Below are 13,607 nucleotides of genomic sequence, written 5' to 3'. Positions count from 1 at the left end.
TAATGAATAACATTCTTAATCACTTGATTGCTTTTTTTTCTTAGGCCTTTGCTTTGCGCCTATTTTAAAAATATTTATTTACAAATAATGATAGTTCTGATAAGAAAGTATTAAATAATGTCTGTCTTGATATTGGAAAAAAATACACATGTGAACATCATGGGATGATATTTTTTCAAATACGGATAAAACCCGCATTATGATTACCTGTGATAAGTATTGTTGGTATTTCTTTGAAAAACATTTCTTTTCAAACCAAACATTTTCAATCTAAATTGCCCTGCCTTCTTCCCCCAGTGATTTTTGAGTATGTTCTGTTGTAGCAAACAAAAGTGCGGGGGTTCAGACTGTTCACTCCAGCAGATGTTACAGAGACTTTTCAGCTTTTAGCAAAGGTATAGGAATAATGATTGGTGATCTAAGAAATGATTTCTGTTGTTAGCTCACCTGAGCGATAGCTCGGGGTGAGCTAATGTGATCACTCAGCGTCCGGCGTCCGTCTGTCTGTAAACAATTTGTAAACATCTTTTTCTACTAAACCATTGAGCCAATTTCAACTAAATTTCATGTGGAGCATCCCTAGGTCATGGGACAAAAGAATTGTTACAAAAAAATTGATCACATAACTAAGTTGGCCGCCATGACCATATATGGTAAAAACCTTAAAAAATCTTCTTGTCAGAAACCGCTCATCAGATTTCACAGGGATGACCTATGAAGGCTCCCCTGAAAAAGTTGTTCAAAGAAATTTGTTTCGTCAAAAAACATGGCCGCAGGAGCTCGTTGAACTTTGCATGTTTATTCGTTTTTGCGTATTTTGTGAAAACTTTCATTTGAATGATAATTTAAAAATGCATACGCGGCCAACAGGGCACACTCTGAACAATATTACTGAAGCAACTGGTCTGTAATTCTAAATCTATAATTATCAGTCCAACGAAACATCATCCTTTTAGTAAAATACAGTGAATCAGTAAAAATATTATCAGAATATGAGATTTTTTGTATATTTTGTATGTTAAATATTGTGTTAATGTTTTATTTTGTTAATTAATATAAATATAAGCAGGACAGGGGAGGTAATACACTACAGGGGAAACAAATGCAATAAGTTTAAATTTATTGTTACAGATTTGCCTCCCTTGTAATATATTTAAATTTTACCAAATGTAATGCTAACTGCATTTTTGTAATGCATACTACTACTACTACTACTACTACTACTACTACTACTACTACTACTACTACTACTACTACTACTGCTGCTGCTGCTGCTGCAGCTGCTGCTGCTGCTGCTTCTTCTACTACTACTACTTCTACTACTACTACTACTACTACTACTACTACTACTACTACTACTACTACTACTACTACTACTACTTCTACTGCTACTACTACTACTACTACTACTACTACTACTACTACTACTACTACTACTGCTCTACTACTACTACTACTACTACTACTACTACTACTACTACTTCTACTACTGCTCTACTACTACTACTACTTCTACTACTACTACTACTACTTCTACTACTACTACTACTTCTACTACTACTACTACTACTACTACTACTTCTACTACTACTACTACTACTACTACTACTATTTCTTCTGCTACCACCACCACCACCTACTACTACTACTACTCTATTACTACTACTACTACTACTACTACTACTACTACTACTTCTACTACTACTACTACTACTACTACTACTACTACTACTACTACTATTTCTTCTGCCACCACTACCACCACTACCACCACCACCACCACCATTCACAGTGACAAAAAACGTATTCACACAATGGCTGCTTCTACAACTTATAGCCCTTATAGGGGGGCATGCATGTTTTACAAACAGCCCTTGTTATTTTGAAATCTACCTTCCCAGAATAGTTTAGTTCCTTTGGGTCTCAGGTGAGCGCCTTAGGGCCCATGGCCCTCTTGTTTTCAAGATGTAATGTCAATCATTAGGGTTATACTGTAAAAATGTTGAAGTGTAAAATAAACAGATAATGATATAGAACTAAGTTTTCTTCTCCTGAAGCCATGTATATGGTAGACTACAGGTAACATTTTATCGTTGGCTTTAATTGCAAGTTGTAGCATAATCAATTTCAAACACACTGACTAAAAGAAATTATGCTTGAAATAAGTGGGTTGGGACTTAAAAGTAATCAAGGTTGAGGTAGGCACAACTACTTTGATACAAGTTTTGTGTTGTGCAATGAACATATGATACACATTGTTTATAGTTTTCTGCATACAAGGCTGATTAAATAAAATAAAGAATTTCATTACTATTATGTTATATCAGATCTGATTGAAAAGAAGCAACTCTTTTCTTTTCCAGTACTTAAATGGACTTGATCTGTCACCAGTGTTTACTGAAGAGGAGTTCAGACATTGGTTTATACCACGTAAAGGCATCATTGACAGCTTTGTTGTAGAGGTAAGGCCACCATATCATGATAGATGGATACTTAACTGGTAAGTGAAGTACCATGAACATGTTTAAGCTATCAACTTATGAAATGAACTTGTGCACATGCAAGTTTTATAATCCTAGGTTTAAAATTGCTTAGGTAATGCCATTTTTTCAGGCATCAAAGGTTTATTTGACTCATATACCAAACTTAATTTATGTAATTAATTAATTAATTAATTGAATATTTTTTCTTTGAAATTAAAAGGCTTAGTGTGTAATATATAGTTTATTACATATCTGTTCTCTTGAATGTTCTTATTAAGCATTTCCTTTTGGTCAGATCTTGTCGTTTGCCTTTGAGATCACATAGTTAAAAAATATGAATAAAACTAAAGGCCCAGAAATGTTCTATCAAGTTTGCAACATCATATTGTAGTCATTGTCAAAACTTGTTCAAATCCCACTCTTTGAGTGTCAAATGGTTTAGCAAAAATCTCTAAATCCATTAGGACCATGCTTTGATAATTTTCTTGTTCACTAACAGACACATCCTTTAGATGTTTGATCAAACAAGTCATATAAAAACAATGCTGTATTGATATGAAAGGTTTAAATTTGAATATTATATTGTTATGGAAACTAACAATCAAACCTGCATGCAGGTAGCTTAAATTGTTTAAATTAATTCCTTATACGGCTTACTTTGTTCCTTATATGGCATACTTAAACACTATTAAAATATCTGTAAATAAGTAAATTTAAGTTGCAAATACTAAGTTACCCATCTTTTTTTCTCGATATCACATGCTTGGCATGAAGTTTGAAAACCCACTTAACACTTGTGTTATCTTCCAACTTCAGAACAACGGTGTGATAACAGACTTTGTTAGTTTCTACTCGCTGCCCTCCACTGTGATGCACCACCCTGTGCATAAGACCCTGCGTGCGGCGTACTCATTCTACAACGTGAGCACTGTCACCCCCTGGGTGGATCTTATGCAGGATGCACTTATCATGGCAAAGAATGTGAGTACATATGACCAACATCATGAGAAACGGGTCTTATGCAATATTCTGTCAGCTAAGGTCGAGAACTACACTGCTCGCTATAAAATAACTCTAGGTTTTGTGGTCTATTTATTGGACAGGGTGTATGCCCAGACTGGACTGGATTTATACTGGCTGCATGTTGCATAAGACCCTTTTTCGCATGACACAGGTCATTTATTGAAGTAGCTTTGAAACATTTTGTTTCCATTGTTGTTCTGTAGCATAGCCTTGAAGTGAAACACTTTAAGTGTAGTGATGTTGCATAGAAATTTTTTATCATAGTCATATTGTTGTATAGAAGTGTTTTAGTATAGCAAAATATTTGAGGCATAGCCATGTAATAGTAAAGCCTGTTACACAGCGGTGCAAATTGTAACATTTTTATGCCCCTCTTCGAAGAAGAGGGCGTATATTGCTTTGCTCATGTCGGTCTGTGGGTCGGTCGGTCCGTCCACCAGGTGGTTGTCATACGATAACTCAAGAACGCTTGGGCCTAGGATCATGAAACTTCATAGGTACATTGATCATGACTCGCAGATGACCCCTATTGATTTTGAGGTCACTAGGTCAAAGGTCAAGGTCACGGTGACTCGAAATAGTAAAGTGGTTTTTTGAATGATAATTCAAGAGTGCATACGCGGCCAACAGGGCACACTCTGAACAATATTACTGAAGCAACTGGTCTGTAATCCTAAATCTATAATTATCAGTCCAATGAAACATCATCCTTTTAGTAAAATGCAGTGTATCAGTAAAAATATTATCAGAATATGAGATTTTTTGTATATTTTGTATATTAAATATTGTGTTAATGTTTAATTTTGTTGATTAATATAAAAATATAAGCAGGACAGGGGAGGTAATACACTACAGGGGAAACAAATGCAATAAGTTTAAATTTATTGTTACAGATTTGCCTCCCTTGTAATATATTTAAATTTTACCAAATGTAAGGCTAACTGCATTTTTGTAATGCATACTACTACTACTACTACTGCTACTACTACTACTACTACTACTACTACTACTACTACTACTACTACTGGTACCTACTGCTGCTGCTGCTGCTGCTGCTAATACTACTACTTCTACTACTTCTACTACTACTACTACTACTACTACTACTACTACTACTACTACTACTACTACTACTACTTCTACTGCTACTACTACTACTACTACTACTACTACTACTACTACTACTACTACTACTACTACTCTACTACTACTACTACTACTACTACTACTACTACTACTACTATTTCTTCTGCTACCACCACCACCACCTACTACTACTACTACTATTACTACTACTACTACTTCTACTACTACTACTACTACTACTACTACTACTACTACTACTACTACTACTACTACTACTACTTTACTACTACTCTACTACTACTACTACTACCACCACCATCACCACCACCACCACCACCATCACCACCATTCACAGTGACAAAAAACGTATTCACACAATGGCTGCTACTACAATTTATAGCCCATATAGGGGGGCATGCATGTTTTACAAACAGCCCTTGTTTTAGAAGTATTTTTGTAAAAAGCAATATTGTTGTGAATTATTATCTTTATCATGCAGCAAAGAAAAGGATATGTTAAGCATATTTGATTATTACCTGTAGCACAGCCTTAGTAAATGGAAAACATAGCCACTGTTCAGCAGTCACTTGTTATTTTCAAACAATTTGTTTCAATATTTTGGTGGGTTAATTATTATATCCCTGCCAAACATTTTGACAACAGAACACTGTATTGGAATCTTAATTGATTAAATAAAAACTTGAAATTTGTCTTCACCCTGAAGTGTAAATGCGCATTTTCACAATCAATAATCCAATAAATTCTGATGTACATGTATGTGCCCCAGAACTTTGTTTTGGTGTGTCTACCTGTGACAAAGTGCTGTCGGGATATTCATAGTGAGCCTACCTATGTGCAGTCCGCAAAAGCTTACCAGGGGCGCCACTTTTGTCCTAAATTGAATTTTTGCTAAAAAAAGACTTCCTGTCCTGTAAAATAAAAAAAGCTGACAGCTTTACCAGAGTGGCTCTAATGTTTGTTAAAAAGCTCTTGTTCTGTTGATTTGGCAGCTGGGTTTTGATGTCGTCACTGCCCAAACCCTCATGCAGAACAATTGGATCTAAGTTTTTGACAAAAGTTCTAGTTCTGTCTATTTCACAGCTGGGTTTTGATGTCTTCAATGCTCTATACTGCACGCAGAACAATTGGATATTAGTATTTGTTAAAAGCTCTAGTTCTGTGTATTTTACAGCTGGGTTTTGATGTCTTCAATGCCCTGGACCTGATGCAGAACAAGCAATTCCTGGACAAGTTAAAGTTTGGTATCGGGGACGGTAACTTGCAGTACTACCTGTATAACTGGCGCTGCACACAGATGGAACCTTATCAGGTGGGCAAGTCCAGCCGCGTTCTGGAAACATTGGGCTTAATGCATGTGTGTAAATTGTTGTATCTCACCTCCTACAAAAATGACCTTTTCGATTGGCTTAGAGCGGTCACGTGCCCATGGTGTATTTTCCATACACCCTAAGTAATTTCCATACACCCCGAGTAATTTCCATACTTCTATCAACGTAAAAAATGGCGGCTGTTAGAATAACTGCTAGATAAGTATTGTTATTAATAAATAATATTTTCTATATACACTGTAACTCCAATATAGCGCGGTCAATGGGGTCCAAGCCGCGAAACAGCGTTATAACGGATCCGCGTTATAGGTTTTGAGCTCATTTACTGCAGGGCACTATAAAAAAACAGGTATAGAATAGCCTATAATATAGGTCATGTATATTGCCATGCTGTGTTGACGCAAATACATTCATATAAACCGAATCGTATCGCTAACAGTATACATACCGATTTTTTTATGTGCACATTTATCCGATAATCCAATAAAATTGCAACATCACTTAAAAAATAATAATCTTGAACATTAATGACAATACATGTTTAAGAAATTCGTAAACACAACCGTACGCATATATGTAATGTATACTATTTACTATATGGTATATAATATATAACATTATATTTAATATAATATATATATGATATATGATATATTCCATATGATATATGATATTATACATGATACATGATATATCATATATTATACATGAGATATGATATATGAAAGATGATATATCATTTATTATATACTAAATGTTATATATTATATTGTATATATTATATATTAAATATTATATTATATAATTTATTATATATGATATAATATTATATATTGTTTTATATATTATATAATATATTATTTTATATATTATTGTATATATTGTATGATATATTATTTTATATATAATATATTATATTATATATGATATATTATATTATATATTGTATTATATATTATATTATAGTATATATTATATTATATATTATAGTATATTTAATACATTATATATTACATATTATTTTATATTATATATTATATACTTAAAAGGTAGTCGGTGAGATATAATCGTTACACTGTTAGTAACTATCCAATCATCCCACCCAAGCTATTGCTATCAAACTTGAAATATAACCTTAGACGTTTGTTTTTATGTCTTTACAAACGTTCAATAGATTGTGAAAAATATACCTGAACTCAGAATTGTCTATAATGTACTACTTCTTTAAAACATTATAGCACTCATTATTTTTCAATTATGGTCCTCTTCCAGTTAGGATATGACTATATAACCATGACCTTATTGAATATGAACAATTTCTTCATGATGGCTTTCGTTATACGGTTAAGCACTTGAAAAGTCGGGCGCGCTGTCTTCTGACAGCTCTTGTTAAGTAAATTATTGCCCTTTGTTTAAAATAACACATACAAACTTTGTGCCCATTGCCTACATTTTGCGTACTATTTTGGTCTTATCTTTACAGAATCATTGTATAGAAATTCTGCTGCCTCTATAGTCAAGGTCTTGTTAATGCAATAACTTTTAAGTAGTTATATATATATTGCCCTTTTTTAAATCACATTTAAAAGCTTAAGTGTAAAACTTTAACATGTTGTGTGCTTTTTTTCTATCTTTAACAGCATATTTAAATATTATCTGTGCAACTTGTGAGCAAAATTCACTTTTCAGTTATCATAACTCATTCACACTTAACAGATTATGCACCAAACTTTCTAGATAAAAGATAGATGTTTTTGAGAAACGCCTTGAATTATTATTGATAGGTGCAATGTAATTAACTTGACTGTTGAACTCTTTTCAGGTTGGTCTAGTACTGCAATGAGGTAACCTATCTGCTAGTTCATCTGTCCCCAGCCATATGTGCTCTTGCTCATCAGACATCATCAAGTCTCCTACAATTTCATGTAGTGTTTAACCCTTTACCACGTTAATATGTTTGTTATTCTTAGAAAATCAAATTATAGTTTAGACCCTGTTACTAGATTCAACTTTTGACAGCATCTTTTCCAACCATAAGGTACTGATGTGCAGCAGTACTGAGGAACAGACTGCAAGTTTCTCTCACTTTAATGTAGAGAGTGGGAACTGGTTAACGGTTACCCTTTTCCCTTATAAACACATTTTGAGCATTTGAAGTCCTTAAGAAAATCAAATTGAATATAAGTCCTTTCTTAATATATTTAAGTTTGAAAGGCTTTATTTCCAACCATAAGATTAATGATGTGTAGCAAACAGCACAAAACCTGAACAGACTGCGAGGGCTTTTCTGGTTTAATGCTGGTTGCAAAAACCATTTTCACTTTGCTTCTGATGGGGAAAGGGTTAATGGACACATGCTGGTCAAAGCTAGCATGTATCAAACATAAGTATTGTTTTTCTTTACATGACAGGGTCTCTTTGATAGTGCTATTTCCTGGGAATTCAAACAAATGGCAAATGAAGATTGATTGCAGTGTAAAAAAAAGATAGGAACAAACTATGAATCTTAGGTGTAAATAACTTCATAACTTACCTTTTATTGAGTTATACAAAATATAAAAGTAATATTTTCAAATGTATACTTAACCCTTAAAGCGCTGGAGCCGAATTTTAAAGGCCTTTGCAAACAGTTTGGATCCAGATGAGACGCCACATAACGTGGCGTCTCATCTGGATCCAAACTGTTTGCTATTCTGATAGTATTCTTTGAAAAAAAATGAAGAAAATGCTTATTTTAGAAATTCAGCAGACGACATTTTAGCAGAAGACAAATTACCCAGCATGCAAAGGGTTAAAACCCTAATGAACTTGACATTATTTTATATTGAAGTTCTTCCATAAAATGTATAACCCACAAGGTATCACGATGCAAAATAAAAATTCTGTAGAAGATTTGTTCCCAAGCAATACTTCAGCATGAAAATATTATGTAATAACAAGTCAATTTTGATCTGAGCTTCTTTGGATCAGTTTAGTATTGAGTGAAACAGTATCTGCTGTAGAGAAATGCAGAAGGATATGAACTTTTTCATGCGAAAATGGGTCATATGACATTTGCGATGAGAATAGCTCCAGACTAGATTGCACAGTGTGGTCAGGGGCTATGCTGTCCCCTTAAACCCTTTCCTGCTCAGAACAAAGTGAAAATTGCTATGTGTAACTCGCAGTCTGTTCAGGTTTTTATGCTGTTTGCTGCTCATCAGTATCTAAGGGTTGGAAATGAAGCCTTTAAAACTTGAATCTAGTAAGAAAGGTCTTTATTTACATTTAACTTTCTTAGGGACTACAAATGTGTAAGCATTAGTATCTAAGGGGTAAAGTAGCGCATGGTATCAGTGTCTTATAGCAGATGGGGTAGATCCTGACCAGATGCACAGGCTGTGTTGGAGCTCCTATTGCTAAAGACTAGTTTTTGCATGACCTAAGTCATTAGAAAATTCTGACTTATACTTTACCAATGGATATTTCAATACATGTAAACAGAAGAAAATTTGTGGGGAAAATGAGAATTAAAACTATGACTTGAATAATAATCCAGAGCATTTTCATTGATTATTGTGTCTCAACAGTTGCATGGACCCAGTGTGCAGTTGATAACATTTTGTATTTGATAAGTTTATAACTTACAACTTAAAAAATTATTATACTGTTTTGTTTATGGATATTTGTAAATCCACCCATGTAATTGTGTGCATGATTGCTTATATCACATAGTGTTAAGGGGTGTTGAGGCAGTTTATTTGACCGAGGATGCCGGTATATTTATAGCAACGTCCAGATGGTTTCCGGATGAAAACTCAAGAGGGCTTATGCCAAGGATCATGAAACTTCATAGGTACATTGATCTTGACTCGCAGATGACCCCTTATGATTTTCAGGTCACTAGATCAAAGGTCAAGGTCACGATGACCCGAAATAGTTAAATGGTCTCCGAATGATAACTCAAGAACACTTATGCCTAGGATCATGAAACTTCATAGATACATTGATCATGACTCGCAGATGACCCCTATTGATTTATTTTAGGATCACAAGGTCAAAGGTCAAGGTCATGACGACCCAAAACAGTAAAATGGTTTCCGGATGATAACTCAAGAACGCTTAGGCCTAGGATCATGAAACTTCATAGATACATTGATCATGACTCGCAGATAACCCCTAATGATTTTCAGGTCACTAGGTCAAAGGTCAAGGTCATGATAACCCGAAAAAGTAAAATGGTTTCCAGATGATGACTCAAGAACGCTTAGGCCTAAGACCATGAGAACTACCGGGGTGAATGATTCTAACCAGTTTTAAATCATTGTTATGATTGCATAACTGTACATATTTAAGTGGGGATTATGTTGGTGTGTATGACTTATTTATCATATTGTGTTAACATTTTGAATAATTTGTTTTAATATGAGAAGAAGATTTATTGTGTCTGTTTAGTACGATTGTTTTTGCTTCATTGAAACCAGAATTTAATCTTAAAAAGATATGTTAAGTATATATTTTGCAAGGAAAATAAATGTACATGCATTATAAAGATATATGTATGAATAGAAATTGTCTGTTAATAAGTCTTTAACGCCTAACTTTTTTATATAAATGAAGACCCAAACCTAATGTCAAGTTTATGAGTGGTGTTATATTTGTTTCATTGTATGAAAACACTATAAACGAATAAATTGTCTAGTGTAATTAAAGTTTGTTTTTTTAGCCCTGTATCTATATTTTATGTGTTGACATTTGAAAATCATAAAGAATATGTACAAAACAATTATCACAGTAAATGTTTATATATTATATTTAAAGTCTCAAACGTTTCTTAGGTGTTATGGAAGCATTAAGTGTTTTCATACTTTGTGTATGAAGGATCAATTTCAAAGTTTTCTAACATTTTATGTATTAATACTCAGACTGAAACATTGTTGGACGATTTTGAGACAAACGCTTCAAAAGTGCTTCTGGTTTATAGCTAATATTTAGTTTTCTAAAGCATATAATTTCAAGTGTCTTTTTATGCCCCCAGTAGGGTGGCATATAGCAGTTGAACTGTCCGTCAGTCAGTATGTCAGTATGTGTGTATGTCAGCCCGTCCGTCCGAAAAAAACTTTAACGTGGGCCATAACTTTTTCACTATTGAAGATAGCAGCTTGATATTTGGCATACATGTGTATCTCATGGAGCTGAATATTTTGAGCGGTGAAAGGTCAAGGTCATCCATCAAGGTCAAGGTCATCCTACAAGGTCAAATGTCAAATAAATGGCGTCTGTCTGTCCGAAAACTTTAACATTGGCCATAACTTTTTCAATATTGAAGATAGCAACTTGATATTTGGCATGCATGTGCATCTCACGGAGCTGCACATTTTTAGTGGTGAAAGGTGAAGGTGAAGGTCATCCTTCAAGGTCAAATATCAAATATATGGCGTCTGTCTGTCTGAAAACTTTAACATTGGCCATAACTTTTTCAATATTGAAGATAGCTACTTGATATTTGACATGCATGTGTATCTCATGAAGCTGCACATTTTGAGTGGTGGAAGGTCAAGGTCATCCTTTAAGGTCAAAGGTAAAAAAAAAATATATAAAAAAATAAAAGAGGCATTCTCATGAAGCTGAACATTTTGAGTGGTGGAAGTTAAAGGTCAAGGTCAACCTTCAAGGTTAAAGTCAAAAAAGAAAAAAAATCAAAGTGGCGTTCTCATGAAGCTGCACATTTTGAGTGGTGGAAGTTCAAGGTCAAGGTCATCCTTCAAGGTCAAGGGTAAAAAAAACATGAACAAAATTATTTTTTTCAAAGTGCAATAGGGGGCATTGTGTTTCTGACGAACACATCTCTTGTTGGGCTATATTTTGGAAACACCAAAGAGAAGAAAAAACATGCCCCGCTTTTAGGGTTCACCAAAATTTATTAACTAACATACTACTACGTTGTTAAACAATCAATTTAATCAAAAGGTAGTAATTAGCTGTCCAAACATGTGTTCTTTGGGCATCAGTGTTGGACACTTCTAGTTTATTTATATATTTCTATTGCAACCCAGCAAGTTTCAATTATTGTGTGACATTTACCATTGATTAGAATAGATTTTGTACATGTTCAATATTTATTAATCTTGACTTTCTACATTCATTAAATATAGATAATGTATGACTTGTATTTGTTGGTGTTTAACTCATTGACATTGACAATTTGTGTGTGTAATAAAGACATACATTTGTATATGCAGTTGTTTAACTGTATAGAACAGGTCAGGCTTTAGTACATATACAATATGCTTTGAGGCATAAATGCTCTGGTTAAGGTATGCTTAAAAATTGTTAAAGGTAGGTTATGGTATAATTTTTTTATCTAGTAGGTCTTTGGCAACCATTATACTGATTTATACATCAGCTTATTATCTGTCTTTAATATGAATACTGTAAGTAAACAATATCATAATAACACACAGTAAAATGGTGGGTGTATGCTGTTTTTCTATGCAGGCTTGATAAAATGTGTGAACATTTGTAATAAATTATGTAACATTTGCATAACGAATACATTTGCAGACTGCAAGATGCTCTATAATGCTTAAATTTGATCTTTGAGCTCTAAAGCATAACTTTTATCTTTGAGCTAGTGACACAGGTTTTACACAAAAACACAAATATGCATACAGTTTGCAAGTGTTTTTAACTCACCTGAGCACAATGTGCTTATGGTGAGCTTTTGGAATCACCTTTTGTCAATCGTACATTGTTTGTCGTCAACATTTTGCCTTGTTAACACTCTAGAAGCCACATTTATTGTCTGATCTTCATGAAACTTGGTAAGACGATTTTTCCAAATAATATCTTGGTCGAGTTCGAAACTGGGTCAATTGAGAACAAAAACTAGGTTACTAGGCCAAATTATAGAAAAAGCCTATTGACACTCTAGACGTCACAATTTATTGTCCAATCGTCATCAAACTTTGTCAGAACATTCAGAACATTTGTCCAAATAATATCTCAGCTGAGTTCGAAAACCTTGTTAACACTCTAGAAGTCTTATTTTTAGTCCAATCTTCATGAAACTTGGTCATAAGATTTGTCTCAATGATATCTCTGCTGAGTTTTAAAATGGTTCCAGTTCGTTTAAAAACATGGCCGCCAGGGGGCCAGGGGACGGGGCAGTTTTGCTTATATGGCTATAGTGAAACCTTGTTAACACTCTAGAAGTCACATTTATTGTCCAATCTTCATGAAATTTGGGCAGAACATTTGTGTCAATGATAGATAGCCTGGGTTTGAAAATAGTTCCAGTCTGTTGAAAAATTGTTTTCAAATGGTTACAGTTAGTTGAAAAACTATTGCCAACTCCAGGGGGCGAGGCATTTTTTTCTCTTTTTGATGAGGATGATGATCATGATGATGATGATGATGGTGATGGTGGTGATGATGATGATGGTGATGATGATGATGGTGTTGCTGGTGCTGGTGATGCTGTTGATGGATTCAGAAACATTTAACAACCCAAATTTGTCAGAACAATTATTGCACTAATCCAATTATTTATTGCCATTACTTCAGATTGTTATATTTATTTTGCAGAATTTCAGCATGGTGGTAAAACCAATAAAACAACAAAATTGTCTGTCATTCTGTCCCAAAACTTTAACCTAGGTTAAAATTTTAGGTTGAACTTTGCAAT

General features: G+C 34.0%; 1 protein-coding gene across 2 annotated transcripts in view; it reads left to right on the top strand.

The window, feature by feature from the left end:
- LOC127855223 (glycylpeptide N-tetradecanoyltransferase-like) overlaps positions 1 to 12,083 on the top strand; it is a 65,144-nt gene extending 53,061 nt beyond the window's left edge. The window contains exons 10-15 of one of the 2 annotated variants that reach the window (XR_008037407.1): positions 324 to 395; positions 2,364 to 2,462; positions 3,300 to 3,464; positions 5,785 to 5,922; positions 7,764 to 11,475; positions 11,665 to 12,083. Coding sequence is in view for 1 of the 2 variants with exons in the window: in XM_052390639.1 (XP_052246599.1) it covers positions 324 to 395; positions 2,364 to 2,462; positions 3,300 to 3,464; positions 5,785 to 5,922; positions 7,764 to 7,784 (495 nt within the window). In the remaining variant the exon portion in view is untranslated. Of the gene's footprint in view, positions 1 to 323; positions 396 to 2,363; positions 2,463 to 3,299; positions 3,465 to 5,784; positions 5,923 to 7,763 lie in introns of both variants that reach the window. The other variant, XM_052390639.1, reaches the window with a different exon arrangement.
- Positions 12,084 to 13,607: the final 1,524 nt, after the last annotated feature.

This window comes from Dreissena polymorpha, chromosome 13, assembly GCF_020536995.1.
Source record: "Dreissena polymorpha isolate Duluth1 chromosome 13, UMN_Dpol_1.0, whole genome shotgun sequence".
NCBI classification, from domain to species: domain Eukaryota; kingdom Metazoa; phylum Mollusca; class Bivalvia; order Myida; family Dreissenidae; genus Dreissena; species Dreissena polymorpha.
Note: the sequence above shows the minus strand (reverse complement) of the source record. Positions and strands in the feature narration are given on the sequence as shown.